At 32.5% G+C, this 24109-nt stretch overlaps 1 protein-coding gene across 18 annotated transcripts in view; it reads right to left on the bottom strand.

Moving 5' to 3' along the window:
- Positions 1-824: 824 nt before the first annotated feature.
- The window catches only part of LOC117219502 (uncharacterized), a 326730-nt gene continuing 303445 nt past the window's right edge, over positions 825-24109 (bottom strand). For all 18 annotated transcript variants that reach the window (XM_033469869.2, XM_033469946.2, XM_033469142.2 and 15 more), the window contains one exon: positions 825-23444. In XM_033469869.2, coding sequence (XP_033325760.2) covers positions 23240-23444 — 205 coding nt within the window. In that variant the 3' untranslated portion in view covers positions 825-23239. The remainder of the gene's footprint in view (positions 23445-24109) is intronic.

Here is a 24109-nt window from a genome sequence, read left to right as displayed (position 1 = left end):
AAATATAAAACTCAACGATATTTTTGCATTGTCAGTGAATTAAAAAATTTTGAGCTTCACAGTGAAAATGCTAATTATACCGTTAAATAGCAGCGACATAAAAAAGCGTGAAGAAATATCAATCGGAACCTGAAATTGAAAAAATGATGAGGATATAAATAACACTACTAGAAATTGATGTTCACATAAATTTATTCATATTCTCCCAGATTTTTATGTACGTATTATTAAACAAATCATTACAATATTTATCGAAACAGGATTTATCAAATAATAAGGGACGCTTCGATCAAAGACCAATTCGAAGAATAATTTTTTGAATAGATCTCAAATAAAAAGTGCAAAAATATATGTTAATCTAATTCCAGGTAAACAGTCCACTGTATTTTATATTTACTGTTATTGATAAAATAAGGTTAAAAAACATTTCACACAGATGCATATTATTAGCTATAGCAAACCTTCTTAATATAAGATAATTTATATTGTGTCAATGAAAATATTCATTTTATTTTTGTATTTTTATTTTTTTTATTTATTTTTCACTTAAAATCTTGTTTTGTTTTTATTTTTTTTTTATTTGTTAAGGTTATGTCAAGATTATATCGAGGTTATATCTACATAAAACTTTTATTTTAATAAGACGTACATTTATTAAAGTATCAAATTTTATTGAAATGTTAAAGCTTTTTAACTTTTTTCGGTAAGTGTAAGTAGTGTGTAAAATAATGAAGATATGAAAAATAAACATTTTTCTACAAAATAAAATAAAATATTTAACTGATTCGTTAGGTTGAAATATCAGTTGATTAATAGGCAAAGAATTGTCAGTTGAGAAACATAATTTTATTGAAAAATGACTAACAGACTACATTTATTGACACCTCAGAGGAACGACAAAACTTTTGAGAACTTAACATTTGTTCGCGTTTGTTCGAGTCAAATAAGGAGACGCTAATTTGTCGAATGTTAGGCAACGTTCCGATACACGTTTCATTTATTGAAACATGCGTTGTTTATAAGTATTCGATATCCTGCAACATTATTATATGCTTTCTCCTCTCGCTAAATTTCTACGCGAGTTTGCGGATAATAAATATAGGGATTGCACAACTTATTACGAGCATCGTGGATCAAACGATTGTTTAATACAGCACTGATCTACTTCATGATCATCAGAGTATACATATTTATATAGAAAAATACTACGTTCGCATTGAAACACGCCTGTGGTATTGTTTCTCGCAAAAAATTACAGAATTCCATCTTCCTTAAGACTGTCCCATTCTCAGAGAATATAAACTATATTTGGTCTCTTCGTTAAAGCTATGATTATTCAAGATTGCGGGTAATTAAATATATCTTGATCCTGTTACAAGTCTCATGCTGCCATCTATTTTTTTTCTTTTTATAACCTATCGAACGTCTGCTGATTATTTACAATTCTCTCGATATTAATCTTTATATATAGAGTTTACAATATATATTTTCGTTGTACAAGGATTGGACATTTTTTCGCGTGATATCGTGTCAACTGTTGCAATGAAAGAATGGTATAAGGCGTACCAATGGTTTATTCATAAATCCTCTAAATTAAAGTAATCGTTCATTACTTTTTTTTGTCCTTCGCAAATATTAACGTCAACTATACTACATTGTATAATATTCTTTTGAAGCACGTTTCACGAATTCTTCCTCATTTCTTACGCAAACTCGATTTCATCGAATAGGTAAACACCGATTATTTATAATATTTATATACTGAAAGTAACCATTATTAACTCCTTTCACTACAATAATGAGTCAAACTCGTAACGAAAATCACATTCATGAAATACTAAACATGAATGTAATTCAATTTCTTCTAAGTTGAAACAAAATTGTATTCTCCTGCCATCAAAATTTAGTGATAAAAATAAATGAAGACATGCAAGAATCAGAAGTTGTCACGTTTTATTAGGTTTATGAAACGCTTCATTTTGATACGTTTCAAATTTTTTAATTTGCCATTGGTGCAATTGTAAAGATACATTTATGAATATTTAATCAATTTTGTTTCAGTGGACATACAATTACCGACAAAAGTTAAGAAAATTTGATATTTTAACAATTATATCTCTTATAAAATTAAAAGTACATATCATAGTGAAACATATTGTTTATATTGTAATATTATTTTATTTAGTGCATGCGGCGAAAAAATGAAAGTAAAAGAAAATTAAAAAAAAAAACGGAATAAAAAATACAAAATAAAATAAAAATACAAAAATTAAAGAAGTATAAAAAAGAATTAGAAATTTCCGTTGACACGATACAAATTTTTATCCTATGTTAAGAAGGTTTACTACACCGAAGAATATGCATCTTTTTCTTAACTTTTTTCTTTTTTTAACTCATATTTTTCTTAACTTCTATCGACAAGTGTATATTATTATAGAAATTATTAAAAATCTGAATGAATATCTGAATAAGTATTATTATGAAACAACAAAAAATAGCTAATTTTAGTGCTCTGTAAACCTAGTGTTAGGGACGAAGAAGTGTTAGTCAACGTAGCTCTGATAGAAATCGTAGTGTAAGGGGTTAAATAAAGAACAAAAACAATATAATAATAATTTGCTAGCAATTTGGTGACCCTATATAATTTCGAAAACGTCGCACAATTCCTATGTCCAACACAATACCACTGCTTACCAATCGACTAATAATTAATAACCATTCGAAAGGGTAACTCCGATCATATTTTAGTTTGACATGAAAACGAATTTGTACATCGTTGCCCGCTGCTGATTCGTTGTTGTTGCGAATTAATTGAACGGAAGCGATCAATTGAACAAGATTCTTGGATTGCCCGTAAATGGATTACAGCATGAGTCTTATGTTGCTGATTGTTAACAGTACAACTCATTTCCGTGCGTTCTGTCACAGAGATTCGACGTATCTGTACATTTCAGAATCAGATTAACATTATCGCATATTAGCCTATCGATCAAAATTTTCTGCTACGCTTTACGAACGAGTATAGGGAGTACTTGTAGATACATACATGCATACATACACACATATATGTATAAGCTTCGTTGACCGTTGGACGCCACTTCAAAACTTTTACACGCATTGGCTAATTGCCTGCTCGACAGTTCTTAAATAATTAATCACGAAGATTTTAATAATCATTTTTAGATTACGCTTATGAGCAATAATAGAATTTTCTTCGAGTTCGAATTGTTCTTTTATTTTCAGTTTGCTACGACCAATGATTATTATACCTACTAATTCCTGATAATTAGAAGAATGTATATCGATAAATATCACACGTTTATTTCAACATTTCAGAGACACATGGAACCTCGGTTATGTCAATTAATCTGAGGGACATTGATGTTTTGATCTTAGAATAGTTGTTTAGTTACATTTCTGGATTGAATCATTAATGACTTTTATAATAAATTATATTTGCACTTTATTCACCAATAGTTTATTAGTAGAATTTTTAATAACTGTGCCGTACCTACTAGTAACTCAACATTTTTTTCGAATATACGGCAATATGTATATATACAAGGTGTCCCAAAATTATAGTACTTCCAAGAAATGAGGGGTTCTTGAAGTCATTTGAAATAACTTTTTCCTTAGCAAAAAATGCAATCCCCTATTTCGTTTACGAGTTATTAACGAAAAACACTGATCAATGAGAGGTGAGATTAGATGGCGCGAGGCGGCCGAGCCAATGAACGGAACTGGTCTTCGTCCGCTCATTGGTGCGGCTGCAATATGCCAGTCAAGCTCGTCTCCCATTGGTCACCGTTTTTCGTTAATAACTCGTAAACGAAGCCGCGGATTGCATTTTCGGTAAGGAAAAAGTTATTTCAAATAATCTCAAGAAATCCTCATTTCCCGGAAATACCATAATTTTGGGGCACCCTGTATATATATGGCGACTGTGCATTAAAAATAGCTATATCATTCTACAAAATAATTTTTAAGCTTCTATAAATTATTATAATTAAAACATCGTTACAGATGTAATTAGGGTACAATCCAATAGGTTCAATGTGTCCTATGTATAAGACTGCAATAAGTCATGTATATATAATTGAGATACTATAGATAAAAAAAATTTCTGTGGAGTTTGCTGTTGAAATATCCAAACAATTTAGTGGATTATTAACAATTTTTAAATAAATAAATTTTAAACTGATGATCTTCGACCGTAAAATGGTTATTAGAAAACTGCCGATAAATGTATATTTATCGTATTACTGTGTAGTAAATTCTCCCTAATTGACCCTCAGCTTGAATGCAGAAATGGAAACTTTCCAAATTATCCATTTCTGTGTATAAGCTGAGGGTTAATTATGAAGAATTTACTGTAGTATTAAATATGATTATATTTTAAATTGATTTATTTGCATACGAATCGTATGTTCGGATAATCGAGGTACCATTGTATTAAATTTCACGTTTACTCGTATAAGAATATAATGTATGATCCACTCCCAAAGAGTGATATGTAGACTGCGGACTTTATGCATTTATGTCAAAAACAAGTGGGTACAATTTGAAACAGTGGGCAAATTAAAACAATTGAATAGTGCCGATGTACACAATTGTTGATTTCTTAAAATTATTAAAGGAAAAATTAAATGTACATCTGATATCTATCAGTTACAATTGATACAGAATATATTTATTTTGTACAAAGATCCGCAGTCTAGTGATATGTTATTCAATTTTGTTCGACCTTCTTCTTTTTTTTCGAAGCTTTGTTCGTCTACAAATAACTTATATTGTCCCCAAATATAATTGAAATAAATTATATTGTCTACAAATGTAATTTAAATAAATTATATTGCCCGAAAATATAATTTAAATAAATTATAAAGTTAAATAAAATATTTGTACGCAATATAATTTGTAGACACTTAAGATATTAACGGCAATTAGAACTATTAAGTTATTTAACATATTTTTGAAACGTTGGTTGAAATCCTTCTATTCGCATTAATCACTCAATTACTTAAAGAAACATTTAAGTTGTTAATTCAATCAATCCATCGATCAATCCATCGGTCAATATTTTCAAACATGTGTGCTGATTGACACAGGAAAAAAGATGTCTTCTCCGTCGAGCAGGTAAATCAATCAGCGTCGGACTGCCTCATGTCTTAGTTACAATACAATAAAGTTGAAGAGATTGTTCGCGGTCCGAGTCAATAGTGTCGTAACGCGTTGTTAATGAATATTTATCCAAATGTTCGAAAAGGAACATAGACGAGAGCCGAGGCTCGCGCCACATCAATGAGAATGTAAGTACTTACGAGAATCGCAATGATCGTAAGAGCTAAGGTTACGTTATCGATTTTAATTCGTAGATACTACTATGTGTTTCCTATAGACACGTACACCATGTACTAGTCATATATATATATATATATATACTTAGGTCCGATTAATACGTGCGACAGTATTCGTAGTAGACTTGCAACGAAGAAATTGTTAGTGAGACCAGTTCAAGTCTTGTACCTTTTTCCACCCCTTTCGACCGATGATGCCCGAACTGAATGAGGGAGAAAAATGTTTCGAATGCATTCTACGAATAAAATTTTATTCGACAAACGTTTCGACCAAATTCTTCAAATAAAATTTCATTCAAGCATTATATCGGATAAATTCTCCGAATATTTCGAATAACACTTCACAAGAAGAATTTATTCGAAGTATTTTTCGAATCAATTTTTACAGAAAAGTTCATTCGCAATATTTCTCGAATCAAAGTGTATTCGAAGTATTTGCCGAATAAAATTTTATTCGAAGAATTTATTCGAAATCAAATTTCATTCGTGTAATTGCGAACTCTGACACCGGTACGCGGTATCAGAAATGTTAGGGAGTGGGGAAAGGTGCAAAGCTTGTCCTGACCTCGCGTGCCGAATCCGTGATTTCCAGGGAGTGTTCCAGCAATAAACCTGCGTATAATATAGAATTGAAATGTGATTGCGAACGCGAAGTGGAAATAAGACGTATCTCCGATCAATCACACGTCTCCGTTCTGTTCGGAACGGTCGAACTAATTTTCTGTTCAAATCGTTGCTCTTCTTTACCCTTTTTCTGTTACCGTATTTCCGAGGTTCATTAAATAGTAAGCTTCGTATTTGTTACATTATCTTACCGTTACCTATTACACTATAACACATTGCACGGTATTAATTACAGTATTATACATTATTCATTAATAAAATAGTTTCGGTTGCGATCGCATCTTTCCCTATTCCCACTTTACGGCGCGTGTCCATAAACCAGCGTTACTTAACACTAGCGAACAGGTCAAAACAACCCGTTCCATATTTTTGAGTTTATAGTTGCCGAAATGATAGAAATGTTTCCGTAGGAAATTATTGAATACTTTTTTGAAATTATTGAATAATTTTTCGAAATTATTCAATACTTTTTCGAAGTTATTGAATACTTTTTCGAAGTTATCGAATACCTTTTCGAAGTTATTGAATACTTTTCCGAAGTTACCGAATACTTTTTTGGAATTATTAAATGATTCGTGTACATGTTATACTAAAGATTTCAATAGACGCGTCTTCGTGGCTTTCGTCAGACGTTACTTTTAGTGCAATATATTTCAACAGAAACGTTTTTGCGGATGCTTGTAAATGCATACTGAGACATCCACTTAACTTTGGAAACGTGTTCGCGGAAACAAGCGTGTTCCAGATGCACCGTGACACGTACTACTATCACTGTATTCATGCAACGACATTTTTCATATGCTCGCCGAGTCACAGAAACACGTTTCGTTGGCGAGCTTTCCGCAAAATTTTCCGGTGACAACTTGATCCACGTTATTATCCGATGTATAGCGCATGCACATATCAAAAATGTCGCGTCATATTATACAGGGTGGGACATTTGAAACGAGATACCTGAATAATTCTCTTTTTTTTATTGACAATAGAAAGAAAATTGTCGGACAAAAGTTGTTTGATTTCGAGGGGCACATCATTGGATGCCAATAATATTTTTACAGATACAGACGTGGTGGACATATGAAGGTCAAACTTGTTTTTTTAAATAGGATGATCTAATTTTTTATTTACATTCTGATAGACCTTACAATAAGAATACAATGACCACTAAATGAAGATCGTTGAAGGTCACAACATATGAACTACAATGAAAAATAAATTCTTTTGTCGTGGTCAAGTTTGGATGTTGTTCTACAGCGGCTAAAATATTTATCGCATTCGCCTCATTAACTGCTGTTTTAACTCGATTGGGTGTTTTGTTTGCTACATTTCCCGCTTCATGAAACATTTTTTCAATCTGTGTAAACATTGACAATAAAGATCTAACACGACCGGCAAATTGCTACCCTTATAACTTTATGACATTTGCCGTAAATGAAAATCACATCTACTTTACCTATATTTGTATAATGCATTTTTGAAAACCGAATGTTAATGCAAAGTTGCAATTTAGTTAAAGGATTAATTAGTATTAGGATTCGTAGATAGAGATACCAGTATTTGTTTTTCATTGTAGTTCATATGTTGTGATATTGAATGATCTTCACTTAGTGGTTATTGTATTCGTGTTGAAAGGCTCTATCAGAATGTGGACAAAAAATTAGGTCATCCCATTTAAAAAAACGAGTTTGACTTTTTGTTTGACACCTTTTTTCTATTGTCAAAAACAAGCGAGTTATTGAGGTGTCTCATTTCAAATGCCCCACCCTATATAGCAGAAACTTCATTTCGTATTCAAGACAACAGAAAGACTTGTTCATTAATTCCAAATTTAGTTATCTAGTTTCTAGTTCTGATAAAAAAATAATGTCATTTAGTTACAATGTGCTAACACTTTGACTGCTATGACAGACGTATATTTATCAAATACTTTATTTATTTTAGGTTGTTACATTATTATAGATCAAAATGATTTATTGAAATATGAAGAAAGTTGCAGTAGCTTTCGAACAATTTTTTAAGATTTTCAATTTTAAAAGAACTATTAAAAAACTGCATATACATATATTATTAAATAATAGAATGTAGAAGGTATAACCTTTCAAAAGTAATTGGTGTAATAAATCTTTTCTATTTGTATAGTTAGAAATGATTCATTTTAATTTCGTAAATCTGCATTTTCATTCTTAATTTTATAAAGACTAGTATAAGAGAAACTATTTCAAAGATTCTTAATGATGAAAATGGAACCAAAATATTATTAATTTTTATTGGCACACATAAATCTTTTTGTATTTTACCACGAATGTATAAAATCCCGCAGTATCGGTGTACCAGTCAATGTGTTAAGTAAATCAAGCTTTGTCAGGAACAGCGAGGTTATAAGAAGCTTCCATGATAAAATGGCTGCCATAAATTTTGCCTTTTCTATTCGCATAGCGATGAAGTAGCTGTTCTGATTTCGTGCGACTTTTATGAGCTTTCGCGTGGCAGCCAGCATGTTCAACCACGCCATAAATTCTACAATAGCACGCACAGACTTGGTATCGAAGACCTTTCTGCGAAACCTACTTTTTACGACAAGATCTGCCACTCTGAACCATCTTGAACCTAACAAATCTTGTGCATACATGTGTACGCGGTACGTGTCGCGTTGTTGACATTTCTGCTTGTTCCTCATATTCACGGATCTCGCATTAAGTGCATAATCCTGCATTACGATCTTGTGTTGTCGCTTAAACAAACACAGACCTGGGTACATTTGAAATTACATCATTTAAATTATTATTTCAAATAACATATTACTTTATTTCATAATCATTTCCATGCCTGTGATCACTTTTAAAAGAACATTAATTGAAATAATATTTTAGATAACATGTTATGTTATTTCAGAATTATTTCCATGCCTGTGATCATTTTTAAAAGAACATTAATTGAAATAATATTTTAGATAATATGTTGTTATTTCATAATTATTTCCATGCCTGTGATCACTTTTAAAAGAACGTTAATTGAAATAATATATATATATATACGTTATGTTATTTCATAATTATTTCCATGTCTGTGATTACTTTCAAAAGAATGTTATTTGAAATAATATTTGAAATAATATTTGAAGTAATGTTATTTCAATTTTGAATTATTTGAAATAATTATTTGAGATAACTGTGAAATTCTTCTTAAAAACTATATGGCGATATAATTCTGAGTTCTTAGTCAGATTTATACTAACATCCTAATTAAGAAAAAGAACTGATTTTATTACATTAAATGATTATGTGATAACAAGAAACATTTTTCTAAAGAATAATATTCTTCTTCTACATATCGCAGAAGTGTAACAATTATTTTATAATAATACGACCCAGGCAAAAAACTTTCAAGGATGAATCTTTTGAAGAAATAGTTATAAAAATTTCTTAAAGTAAAATTTTTTTGTTGCATATTATTTCAAGGATTATATCTTTATGACGAAAGAATTTTGCTTAAAGCAAATTTTGATGTAGAAGTTTCTTGAAATAAATTCCTTTTGTTGCATATTATTTTGAGGACTATTTCTATTGTCATATTTGAAATATGACTTCAAATGTGTTGATATTATTTTTATTTTCAAATAATGGTTCGAAACGAGTTATTTTAAGTAATTATTTCTTATATTCATTTCAAATAGCCGAGGTCTACTTTGACCAACACGAGGCTGCAAAAAATTGCACAATTTTGCAACTTGGATCGCATCGGAATAGTCAAGGAAGCAACTTCTCGTTTGATTGTGAACGTTTCGATTATTAATGCAATTCTCAGAGTAGGCATAAGTGGCCGAAAGTTGCTATTAAAACTACGGCGACTAAGATAGTAGTTTCATTCGAACATAGCTGCAGCCACGTCACTTATGTCGTACGTTGCATGTAATACGCATTTCACACGTGGTAGTATACTTACAAGCATCTCGAAGTTGAATTAATAAGATTTGTTGTCTAGGCAAGATCGCGCAACGATAAATAAAAGCAAAAACGAAAAGAGTAACCAATTTCACCGAGCCGATACTGTTTGCAGCATTATTATGTTATCCAGCAAAATATTAGAGAGACGATTTCTCTAGAATGGTATGAAAATATTTTGGAGTGAGGCTACTGTTAATTTCCAGCTGTTCTTTTATACTTATTTGGTCCCCGAAATTTGAGTGTATTGTATCGTTCCTTATCAAATGGAATGATAATTGCGAAACTGTTTGTGATCGCAGACTTTTCATGTAAACGAGATTTATCGAAGTATTATATAATAGAAACTGAAACATTCAGTCTAAAACTAAAGAGGTTTTCTTTCAATAAGTCTATATTCAGGGAGTTCCACTAAGAAACAGACACTACCTTAAAATTTCCCATTGAGTTTATGTTATTAAAAGAGTATACCACACACATATACATACATCAGTAGCTTCAAAGGGACAAATACGACATGTAATTTTTTTCCTCCTGATTTATATTTTCGTATGTAGTGTCATTGCGAACAGTATTTCCAAAATTGTTTCATTAATGTGAACAGTAAATTAAGATGCCAACATTCGATTTTTTCGGACCATTTAAACCACATAAAGTCAAATGATTTAAATTCAATTCACGTCTAGCTTTCATTGATAATTAGAGGAATATATGAATGTATTCATGAGCGTTTCATTCATTCTTACTTCCAACAATTATGAGATAGAATTACTATTAAAATTTCACTCGATTTCTATTAGAAAAATTAGGAACAACGTTAATAGCAAAATTTGTTATCATGTCGTATGATCCTAGCAATACACACTTTAATAACATGAACTTAACGAAAGGTATTAGTGCGGTCTGCTCTTAATGATCCATTCTGTATGTAATATATACATGAACATTTACAAGGAATCTCGAGTATATAATTGAATTACGTTGCAAGGTAATAGGAGAGCCCAATTAAAACGAAACATATCCTATAATACTGTGACCTATCTGTCTGTATTTTGCAGTAATAGTGATCCAAACTTCAAAATTACTTAAAATTGTTAAGATTCACTATTTGTTTAAACATTGCATTAGTACTTGTAACATTAATGTTTTACATTTATAGGAGAACATCTTGCTTAATCATTCCAAATGGATTTTAGTAAAATCTATGTCATAGATATAATAGTCATAGATATAATAGCCATAATAAAATCTATGTAAAAATTGAAATAAATAAGGATTTTGGAAATTAGCTGTATAAAAAACAACAACGTTACTAATAATGAAAAGCTCAATTTTTATTATAACATAACACACAAATGAACATAACCAGAAGAAAAACAAAAGAAAAATGTTCTTTTTTCAGAAAAAACAATTTCCTGTGAAAAGTTTTGTTTAATCATTCCGTGGTTAATATAAGTGCTGTTATCTACTGTTTATTTATGAAGAAATCGACTATATCGATTTATCGACCGAAAAATCCTATGATATAGATATGTTTACATTGCGTAACTCATTTTGAAAGACGAGTCGATTTACACTGATTAACTTCTGGACTGTCTACGGTAAATTCTCTCCAATTATCCCTTGGTTTGTAAACAAAAATGGACAATTTCGGAACAGGAGATATGATTATTCGAGCCTCATTTTCTTAAATTGTCCATTTTTGTGTGCAAGCTGAGGGACAATTTTGGTGAATTTACTGTATTATAGTAGCTTCAACCCCTTGCACTGTAACATCGAGTTAAACCTGTGATGAAGATTTTATACATAGAAACGAATGTTATCCATTTCTTTCAAATCGAAACAAAATTTGATTCTTGTGGTATCAAAATTTAGGATTCAAAGTAAATGAAAACATACGAAACAAAACAAAAATTGTTTTGTTCTAGTAGGGAGATTAGTGATTAGAAAGATTTGCTTATCAACATAGCTGTGAAAGAAATCGTAGTGCAGACGGTTCGTAAGATTCGATCCAACCAAGCTAAAATAGCAATAATCCTTCTAAAACATAATATAAATAGTTCCATCCTTCAATTCATCCTGAATTTGTTTATGATAATATAATAAATACCAGTAGATCTGTCTTGAAAAAGCAATTATAGCGTATATATAGCATGTCTAGAGATTGTTTTAAATAAATTTGTCCACGTAGAAACGTCGAAAATGAAAGAAAATTACATTGATCAGAATCGAATAGGCCAAACTTTGAAAAATCAATTTGCAGTGCAGTAGCAATAGTTGAGAATTAAAATATCTGCTTTCGTTTGAAGAATCTCTTGCTTTTTATGTGTAAACTGAAAACTGAGAAAGAACGAGAAAAGATCTTCATTGCTTTTAGATTTTAAATTAAATCGATTCAGAGTGGTTTCGAGATATCCTGTTCATGAATTTCAATAGTACGGTGTTAATAAACACGCGTAGTGTTTATAGTAGTAGTCAGAGCACTGTGCAATAGTTCTTCAGTAATGCGCTTGTAAAGCAAATACTATGATATGTTTTTTAGATTAACTCGTAATGTTCAGCAAATATTTTACTTTAAAACTTGGAGACTCAGAAGTTTTTATTAGAACCTAATCCGATAACTCGTTATGGGACAGTTTCCTTAAAATTCTTGGATTTTTATACAAGTTATGCCAAATTAATATATGTAAAACCATGTATAAATACGCATCGAAATACCCGAATTTTAATAACAAACTTCATCTGAGTTATTAAGGAGCATTATGCAAAATAAAAATTGTCTAAATTGATTGTAAGAAATATGAGTTAATTAAGGATGCCTTTTCCCCTTTAATCATTCTAATAAGTTGAAAATGCAGAGAGTTTATTGATTATAGCCACCATTAAGTACGAAAACAGTGAATAAATACTACTGAGACAAGTAGGTGAGAGGAGTTTCAGGAATCGATGGGGATTATTTTGTCAATATTGATTGAAGAGAAAATTCGTATACTAAGAGGGGATTAGTATAATACCGGTTTACTTGCCTCCGCAGAAAAACGTTCCCAATCCTAGACATCCAATTTATTATCGATTTAAATGTTGCTACCATTCAATGAAAAACTTCAGTCTTAAAATAAACTTTTATAATTTACTATATAATATCGAATATATTATTTTTTATATTAATTCTTATCATCGGAGTGTTTTAAAGGCAGCCACTGCACAGACGCCTGGGAATCGGTAATTCATGGCAAAAAGTCTAATTTTATGTTAACAAAAATTTTGTTTTTCTTTGAAGCGAAAACCTATTCAAGCTTCAAAATCCATAACATTAGTTCTTTCGGATAACTTCGGTATAACGTTATAAAGAGAAAATTGTCAAATTGAAATTGAAATTAATTATTTTTATTATTCTCTACAGAGTACCAAATGCAAAGTACCTAATAGATTTTTACACATGTCAACAACTACATTCCAGTTATTTATGCATTGCATAAGAACCTTTTAACTCGGGAAGAGAAAATGTTATGTTTTTACCAATTTGAACGTTGAAAAAACATAAAATGTCGATTGAAAATGATAAATATTGGACTCCATTTATATGAAAGTTTGCACTATTGTTAACATGTACACATAACTTTTAAGCTAAGTTTTCTGCAGTTTTGAATTCTATGTATATTTTGATAAGAAGATGAATCATAAGTATGATGTTCAAATGGTACGTACCTTTTCTCGTTTTTTTTCGTGCCAATTTTTTAGAACATGAAAATATGATGTTACATGTCTATTTAATAAAAATCTATCATAATACCTTGCTTTACGTTAAAAACAAAGACGTTATAAATCACATTTTAGGTTATGTACACACTGAAGTCGCCATTTCGAAATTGAATTTTTATTTTTCAATTTGGTATCAGGCGACCTGGAAAACACAAATTACCGCTTCGGAAACCACTGTACACTGTTTCTTCGAGCAGCTAAAATACCTATTATGTGTACAAATAAATAATCCAATTTTTCTTAGGTGGTTAGACAAACAATAATATAAAAACAATAATGACAAAATATAAAGTGCATATCCGACACTATATTCTTTACGTATATCAGCAAGGAAAAAAAATGCTAACAAGGCATGTATTTCGATTCGACACTTTCACGGTGAAAGCGTTGTTTCTTATGATGTGCGTATATGCATTTTGGGTTAAATGCAGTGATTTCGGTCTAATTAACAAACGAGGCTCCGGAGGCCCACGGAAATGGGGCAACGATGAATTGGAGAGACTACTAGCTGAGGATTCATCAGATACGTTAAAATTGCTTGCAAAGCAGTTGAGCGTAATGCGACGAACTATTTCGAATCGCGTACTAATCCGATTAAGTCAAGAATTGGAACGAAAACGATCGCATACAGGTAAAGAAAACCGCCGTCGTGTGAAATTGCTGCATGACAACATAATACCACACGTTGCTTCTGGTACAAAAGAGGTCCTATTGAGTCTTGATTGGACGTTATATGCACCCGGCATATTCATCGGAGATTGCTCCTTTCGACTTTTATCTGTTTTGGTCGATGCAGCATGCTTTGTCTAATGTGCACTTCGAATCAGTGGTGAATCAGTGATGAAATACAGAAATGACTGGATGATTTCTTTATGTCCGAAGAGATAGATTTTTTTCGAAATGGAATTCGCCATTAGCATAAAAGATAGCTTAAAGTTAAAGAAACTAATGATGATTAATGTGAATAAAACGTTTGTTCTACTTCTTTTTTAAAATAGATCTTAAATATCGGCAAAATTTTTGATCATTTATTTGTATACGTAATATATAAATTTTAATAAATTGATCAGGAAATTAATTTATTAAACGAAACAATTTCTTCCAATTCATAAATTTTGACGTAATTTGGATCACTTAATGTACTACCATAGTTAAAGAAGAAATGATCGGACGTTACTACTGCAAAATGCAGAAACGGATAAGAAAGAATATTATAAGAAATCGTTTTAAGTTCAATTACGACGCCTTAAAATATTTCAACGTACGTCTAGGGCACCCTGCAAATTATATCATAGATAGCGTGTACATATTTCTAATATAAACAGGTTGCTACAGTTAAACCTGAATATTGGGACGATGAAATTATGGCCCCTGGTTTCTCATTCTGCTTGGTCCAGAAACGTGTCGCGCGATGAGTGGCTTAGAATCAAATGCGTGAAGAAGATTTCATTACAGAACTAGTTGACAAGCTCTCGATTTTCGATGCTCGAGACAATTTTGGCAAGCACTTGAATCTGTCGCACATATTTCACAATCTATTGTTCCCACGTAATAATGAGTCCCGACAAATGATAATGATATAGCGAATTCCGAACTTTCTCTTCATTCCTGCAAACCAAAACGAAGAAATTAGAGCTTGACATTTTGCAGAAGCTCAACTGCTCGGTATATACTTGTTACAAGGGATTATGATTTCTCGAATCGTTTTAGCAGCGATGAAAGAACATTGAACTATGAAACTATTGCAGTTGATACGTAATCATACAAAGTGTTTTAGAAGGGTTCGGTCAAGGATTCCTTAGGTGATTTGAAGTAACTTTTTCCTTAGCGGAAATGTTTTCCGTGGCTTCGTCAATGAGTTATTAACGAAAAACACGAACCAATCACAGACCGAGTACAAGTACGCACTGGTTGCGCGGGAACGCGCCATTTGTACTCACTTTCTGATTGGCTCGTGTTTTTCGACAATAACTCGTTAACGGAAGCATCAAGAACATTTTCGTTAAGGGAAAAGCTACTTCAAATCACCCCAGGAATCATCCCTTTCAATAGTTTACAACATTTTCAAGACGCATTATATAATTGCGATCATTTGCAATTCATAACGATATCGATCCAATTCGATTAACATTACAATGAATTGTTTCAAATAAATTGTTCAAGCGTTTACGAAAAAATATTCCCAAACTTAAGAATTTATCAAAATTTCTCGAATTGTAACTATTGGTATTCGGAAACGAAGATTTCGGAATTTGCGTGTACACTTAAAACTTACGCTCGCGAAGCATTCTTTCGTTAAGTCGTTGCTTAAACTTTATCAAACGGAAGGACAAACGATTCGCATAAGAATTTATTCGAAGTCGCCACCATGTCGTGTGACACGATGCGTAATATTGACTTTGGTCGATCCTTGTGTTTGAGCACTGATAGTAACAGTTTTCTTAAACTATACAACTGCAAATATGAGGTGTCCTACTTCGCAGGGGACACGTGGAATTAATACTCGAACGGCGGAGCTTTTTTACAAAAATGTAACCGACATTGTCTTGACATAAATGTTTTTAGGAATTTTTACCTCAATAGATGTTTTAAGGTATTCCTTCGGAAACTGAATAGTCAAACAACAATATTTAACACTAAACCTACCGAGCTATTTAGATTTTGTACAGTTTTTATTACAGTACTTGCTCCAATAATGTTTAGTCAATCTATACGTGTATAATTGTAAAATTGGGAAACCGGTCGTTTGACCGTGGTAGGTTTAGTGTGAAAGACCGGGTCAAAATTGATCCAAGCTCCACTGTCCGAGTGTCAACATATAATTCCAAATTTCTCTTAGACGAACGTTAACTGCAATTTTTTGCTTAGTTAATTGCAGTGTCATAATCGAAGTGTTGATGGCGTCAGTTTTCGAGACCGACGTCACAAATCATTTTGTTCGAATTAAAGGAAAACCAAGAGTCACGGCGTTTACTAACGGACGTATCGATTTGACTATAACGTTTGAGTGTGAATAAAATCGCAAAGTAATTTAATAATAATAATAGTAATAATAATAATAATAATAATTAGTCATGAAGATTTCTATAAGACGACTTCATGTTCGAACGATCTACACGCACACCTGTACTCCACTTCATTATCCAGAGAATGGAGCGTATCCTTCGTCTTCTACTATCTTATACACTTTCAATAAACTAAAAAATATATTCTTTCATAATATTCCCCTCGTATCTTTATGTACATTGTCTGTCGTTCATTGTCAGCGTTGTTTACGGCCGGCGCCTCTTTCGAAATTTTGTCTCCTATCCGCAGAAACGTATACATAGAGAAATTTTTGCTCGTATTCACCGTGGACGCGCAACACGATCTCACTATACTCACACCGTTCGCGTGCTCTATCAAATTGTCTGCGTTTCTGATAAACCCGGTTCGCGTTTCGCGCTCTATTTAGTTTTAGTCATTTCTGCATGGCACTGTTAGTAACGATACACGGTCTCAGCACCTGCATAATAAACAGACTGCGGATTTTTATGCGGAACTCAATGCTCATTGCTGCCAAGAATCGCAAAACAGAAGCGACACACAGTTAAATTCGCTGCGTCAAATTTTTAGCAGGTTGTCGGAAATTATTTTCTCGTTGAAATAAGAACTTTGTTTTTATTCTTCTCGAGATCTTCGTCTGTTCTATTTACATGAAAATCTGCAGTCCATCGGGTCACGTAACACACGTCACTCGAATGATTCAGAGGAAACTAATTTCAAAAGCTAACGCAACATGAAACACGCGTCTTAAAATGATAAAACGTTTCATATATTTCAGTATTTCGTACAGTTTAAAGAGTAGAGAGTGTGTACATTTTTTGTACACTCTATAATTGAATGTGTTTCTTTGAAATGATCATAATAAAAGCTCCAAGTTTTTTTTATGTGTAGGTGACAAATCTAAAAATGAACTGTTTTTTCTTTTGTTAGTTTACAGCCGCATCAGCATTATAGGCTATTAGCGACATTCCAGAATGTCCAATTATCAACCGCATTGAAAACAAATACAAAATTGCAAATCAACTAAAAAATGCACTCGAAGGCAGAAAACACCAAATTGCAATAATTTCGTTTATTAATGGTACACATCACAGCAATTCGATGGCAATATTATAGTCAGATTGCGGATGTTCATGCAAAATAAAAATTGTCTTCGTTAATTACAAGATGCAAAAACTACACAGACATTTATTTATTTCTCATAATAATACGATAATATTTTCAAATCGTTTAAATATTTTTATTATTTTGCATTTGATCTACCCGTTTCTGGCATAAATGCGTTAAATTCGGAGTGTAGATTTAATTGGAAAAATAGCAAAAATGGAACTAAACGCATTTTGTTGTTACAATCTGAAGATTGTAGAGAATAATCAGCCATTTAACTGTGACTGACATCGATATGCCATTAGAAACGTAATTTTTATAAATCATTCTGGTAAATATACCAATAAGCCATTTTGGTATATACTGTGATGCAAAGATTGTAACAATCATGATAGCAGAAATATTGACAATTTTATTAGTTCTTTTTACGTTACGTTATTTCGTTTTAGGTTGTGTTGTTTTATATTTGTATCCAACATTTTTACTGTACACTAAATATTCTCTCAATATCTTAATAAATCTCATATGAGATTTAAATATTAAAAAAAATACTGTTGCACATATACTTACTCATAGTCTTCTTTTCAAATCACTATTATTTTTTTCGTTTGAATGATCATTAGAATGAACACATGCTTGAAATTAAAGGATTGAATTGGACTCGTAACATGATATGCTATTTTCCGAAGAATTACGAAATGTACGGAAAAGAGAAAATGCTCATAATATAACGTGACTCTATTTTTAGAAAATTCAGAAGAAAAATAAACGACTAACAAGCATGCGGTTCGTTTTGCGTACGGAAATATATTTCAATTATTATTATTTATTGCGGCAATTTACACTACAACATCAGTTCAACAATTTTTATTTGAAAAAATGTGAATTATTGTGAATTTTTGGTGTGATTTGTTGAGAAGCGTCCATGTAGTACAGAATTAAGAAACAGTGATACATCAACTATTTTTTCAAACTAACTTTAATTTCTTATCAATACGCTGTCATTAGATTCCTGATTTTATATATCTTTTACAAAAATAAACAGGTTAAAAACAAAACTATAGAGATATTAGATTTTGACAATATTTTCATATCGTGTATAACTTATTAAAATTATTGAAACAAGAAAGATAGTTTCATCTGACTTATTTTTCTTACAATCAACTTGCACCACAATTTTTATTTTGAATGCAGAACCGCAATCCAAAGCTTCGTCTATCAATTAAATACTTGCCTCATACTCCTTTATTGTATAGCGTACACATTTGAGATCCAGTATGCTCGTTGGGAGAATATGTTCAATGTGCAGGGTGTGCAAAATGTATTCACTTCTTTCTATTATACGAAATATTGAAAAGTGTCAAACGTCCTATGATTCGTCCTGCACAAGGTGATCGATACGCGCGATTTCGTAGAATATCCGATTAGTATGACATCTAGAATCGGTTAGGTGTTATCGTAGATTCACTTGAAAGACGTCCGTGAATGTACAGCAGCCTAGCGAGTTGCACCGCAGTCGAATAATTTTACGTCGGTTGCCAGAGAAGACAAAAAGCGTAAGAAGGAGGGGCGGATCAACTACGGTTACTCTACCACAAAATTTCTGTGATTCTAAAAATTTACTTTAATAAGTTCCAGCGAGAGGTGCTCATGTTTCCATCGTTGCTCACCGATACATTACTTTTTAAAATTATATTTCTGTAAGTATGGTACTACTTCGGTAGCGTTACTGTAGAGGATACCGCACACACGATAGAAACTCTCATCGATGGTACGAAAATTTCTTAGAGCACCTAACCGACTATGTTAAAAGTAAATCTTTAAGATCGTAGGAATAGGGATAAAGTCGGTCCACCTCTTCTTTTTTACACTGTGCCAGTGAACAATGAAATACGGAAGATTGAACGACAAAAAAGAGAGGACACAGAACATCGTACGGCGACATATAATACGATCCTTATGTATTCACACGAAACATCCATTACGTTGTAGAACGGTATAACTTGGAATAAACATCGATTAAACGTACGGATCAACCTTTTGAGTTGCACAGGGCCACGGGACGTTCGGAGAGCTTTCGTTAGACTGGAGCGTTTGTATACTAATTATCAGTGCAATTGACAATACACGATGAAATTCGATCGTAGCACGTCGTTCATTATAATTTTTCATCGGTACACATTCGGTCCAATGCGCGCGCGCGCGCGCGTCTGTGTATGTGTGTGTGTGTGTGTGTGTGTCGTTTAGTAGAGATATGGCTTCTCCTTTTCGTCGTCTTGCTTTCAACAATTTTCATTTGTCCGCTGAGTATTCAAAATGGTGATTAGAAAGACGGTTATCGTTTCGCAAGAAAAATGGAATCTCTTTTGTAGTAGTGAATTCACCGTAAATATGCCGATTACGTAAAAACAGATTCTCCTGTGACAATAACAAAGCACGTATGCACTCTCTGCAAAGGTTATAAATGTTTGCTGTAATAAAGAGAGAACATTGATTATTCTTCGATATTATTATCGTCCCCGTAAACTTTAGATACCTGTGTCCATGGTAGCCATAAAGTTAAACCAGATTTCAGATCGAAGGGGTGGGGTTGAGTCACGTGGCGCTTGCTGCACAGTACGAGTCAACGAAGGCCGTCGCGTCACGTGACCTACTCCCACTCGTTCGATTTGAAATCTGGCAAAATTCTCTCCGGCTACCATGTCTGCGTCTTCCAGCATTTGACTTGCTCATAAAAAAGACTTTATGACGAAGTAAACATCAACACGTAAAGTAAGGGGACATTCTGTACAAGATGAATCATTATGATCTTGTTCGTACGTTTACGTACACCAATTTGAAATTGCAATTACGGTTATCGCTCTATCTGGATGAGAATCGTATTAAAAAGAGGAAGCCATAATCGACTGAAGCAACATTATGGATCATTCTTGAGCTTCTTCTATGTACAATGCAACACTGGACTGTAAAAATATTTGAATGCCTCCGAATAAAATCTTGAATGCAAGGAAAAGAAATAGTTACATTATCGACTTCGAAATCATTTTCATCAATAGCAGCAGATTCCGGATTTGTATCGGTTTACCACTAAACCTACTACTGCTGATCAAATGATCGCGTTTCGTAATCAATTTAATTCGCAATTATTGAAATTATGAAGATACTTTCAGTAGAAATGATTCAATAAATGCCTTTATTATTATTATTACTATTATTATTATTACCATTACTACTACTATTATTATCATTATTATTATTTTATTATTATTATTCTTAATCTTATTCTTATCCTTATTATTATTAGTGCTTGGTAGGTTTAGTGTTAAAGAATTTGCTGCTCTCACATTCTCAAAGCATTCGTACGATTAAAGAGTATTTTTTAATAATCAAGTTTCCATATGTTATTAACTTCCCCCTATTGATGCTATATGTTCTATTTAAAACGAACAATAAAGCTTCGTTTCGGTAAAGTAAGGTACGCGAGATATTTTTAATATATAAAGTATGCAGGGTGGTTTCAAAAACTCCTGTTAAATCAGTTTTTCGCAGGATTTTTCGGAGTTTGGAATATCTATTACGAAATTACAAGATTACTGGGAGAAGTTGTATCATTGAAGTAAATTGTTTTTAAATGTTCATTAGAATGTTCTTTAATTGTAAATAGAATATATAATAGATTTTTTAACGAAACTCTCTAAATTTTTCATTAATTTATCGTTCGATTAGTATGCGGAGAAACTTGTAAATAATTCATTCAACAGCCGATAGACTTTTACTGAGAAATGTTCCACTGTATCCAGCTCTCAATGACGTATTATAAATCAACTGTATATAAGCCTGATTTTATGAAATTTTTTTTGTAAACATCGATAATTTTAGTTTGATTTTAGCTGTGGTTTACAAGTAAACTGCGGATCTTTATGCAAAATAAAAATGTTCCGCATTTGTTACAAAAAACAGGAGTTCCTCAGAGCTTCTACCTTTCTTTAATAACTGTAATTAATTCAAAATGATGTATTGGAATCATTTAACTATTTTTCAGTAACCACTGTTCTTGACTGCACCTATTCCTTCTTTTCGTAAATACACAAAATCCGTAGTCTATTTATAAACTGTGGTAATTATTTAATCATCAAATTTTTTATATCACGTGTTTCATACACTACTGGATCATCGTAAAATCATGTCAATGCTGTTACGTTAGAAATGGAAACTTATGATTTTCTTCTGGTATATTGTACTGTAAATTTACTTTCACTAAGAAAATAATTTTTCCAACGTATACGTTAATAAAATTGTGTCGTTATCACTTGTGTTGCTTTACACCCACAATTTGTTTTTCTTTAATTATCCGAAACTAAATACGGATTAGAAATCGTATGCTTTTTTTAATTATCGAATATATGAGATTGATTTTAAATACCTAGTAAAATAATATAGTACGATACATTTAATTTGTTAGTATAAATGATCGGTAACGTTTACTATTTAGACTTTAATTAACTAATCTATTGCTTAGTTTTTACTATTCAACTATTTAGACTCTCGCTCGACTACTATAATAGACTTTGTCTAGAAAACCGCAACGGTTAAAATACTTTTCTGGCGTACGAAGATTTATTTTGTTCGCATATTACTTCGAAAATATCTGTAATACTTTGTACATTCTACACATAAGAAAGTCTTTCTGTAAGAAAAATACATTTCAATCTGTAATGTAACTGAATTCTTTCAAAGCACTGAATACTTAGATCGAAGGCTTCCGAATACTTTGAACTGAAACGCGATCATTGCGTCTTCCTAATTTCCGTCAACTATTCAATTTTCTTGATGTTCAAATAGGTCTGATTGATCATTACGGAAGAATGTTCCCCTTCGCCCCTCGGCATTCGACTGTGACAATTACAACAATAATAAGTAAAAATTTTACTGTTCGAGATTGTTTCGTACCGATTAATAGTAAGGAATTTCGCATCGAGACGATACACACGATATGAAGGATAATTAACGACAATCGATGCTGCATCGCAGCAAAAGAATTTACTGATCGTCGTCGAATAGTAAATCGGTTAGGGCCTCGCGGCCAAGTCGGTTCATCCAGTTCGTCAGTGTACGATCGAGTTAAAACTGTCTTTAAAATTGACATGAAACGTCGCGTTTCTTACTGTCCGATCGGAACATAATCGATTTCAAGTGGACGATCGAATCGAAAATCCGTCCCCGAACTAGCGATCGTAATTACGAAAGTCTCGCAATCAGCTTGTCGGCGCACGATCGGTAGGTTTGCTTTGAGTTTACCAAGAAACGGCGTATACTCGACGTTTCGGGTCGCGCGAAGTATAGTAGAGTGATCATGCGTGGTCACACGAGGAGCTCCTTGAGGAAGTCCTCGGCAAGCATGTCCTACAAATATTCGTCCACGCGGTCGTTCTCGTCCGGCGGGCTTGGCTCGCTTACGCTAAGTATGGGCAGACCAAAGTGTTGGACGTCCATGCTCGATTCGGGCGTGCTTCTCGTGTAGTCGCAGCTCTTCGAGTGATCAATTCGCCGATGAGAGTGGTGATGACAGAGCGGACGGGCGTCGAGGACGCAAGACGGTCGGTAATACCTGGGGATTTCAATGGATAGATTGGCTTTAGTCGATTAATACCTTTCTTTCCTTTCGCGTTGCGGTTAGATTGGCAGGTAAAATGATGGCGAAGTATCAGTACACGATTAAATTTATATGTTCAGGATCTATAAAAGTGATGTGCCACAACCACCATAGCGTGATTCTACGCCTCTTGATCGATGAAGATCTGGTGAAAAAAAATGGACCGTAAAATTGTCTTTGATCTTGAAAAGAAAGGTGGCAAATTGTTTTTTATTGCGTCGTACAGGAGAAGCAAAAGTCTGAAAGGAACCGTGGGTCTCAAATCAACCCTTTGCATAATAATCAGCTGTAAGAAAATGTACATAACATGGAACAACGTGTTCTTGCTTAGATACCCTCGAATTCGAAGAAACATTTCTTTTACAGCTGATTGTTACATAACAGTGTTTGTGCGATTGAATAAAATAATGTTCAAAAGAAAATAAAGAATAATGTTCAAAATATAGATAGAATTTTTACATCCACTATCGTATGATCTATTTTTTATTGTTTCCAGAAGGGTTTCTAATTGTGACGGTGTTCCACAATAGATATTTTCACTTTAGTATTTGGCCATCGCTGTATATGTTTCTGATATTAAAAAATTAATCGTTATTGCAAGATCACTACACTGTTGTGAA

This window comes from Megalopta genalis, chromosome 1, assembly GCF_051020955.1.
Source record: "Megalopta genalis isolate 19385.01 chromosome 1, iyMegGena1_principal, whole genome shotgun sequence".
Classification (NCBI taxonomy): Eukaryota; Metazoa; Arthropoda; class Insecta; order Hymenoptera; family Halictidae; genus Megalopta; species Megalopta genalis.
This window is presented reverse-complemented; position numbering and strand designations above follow the sequence as displayed.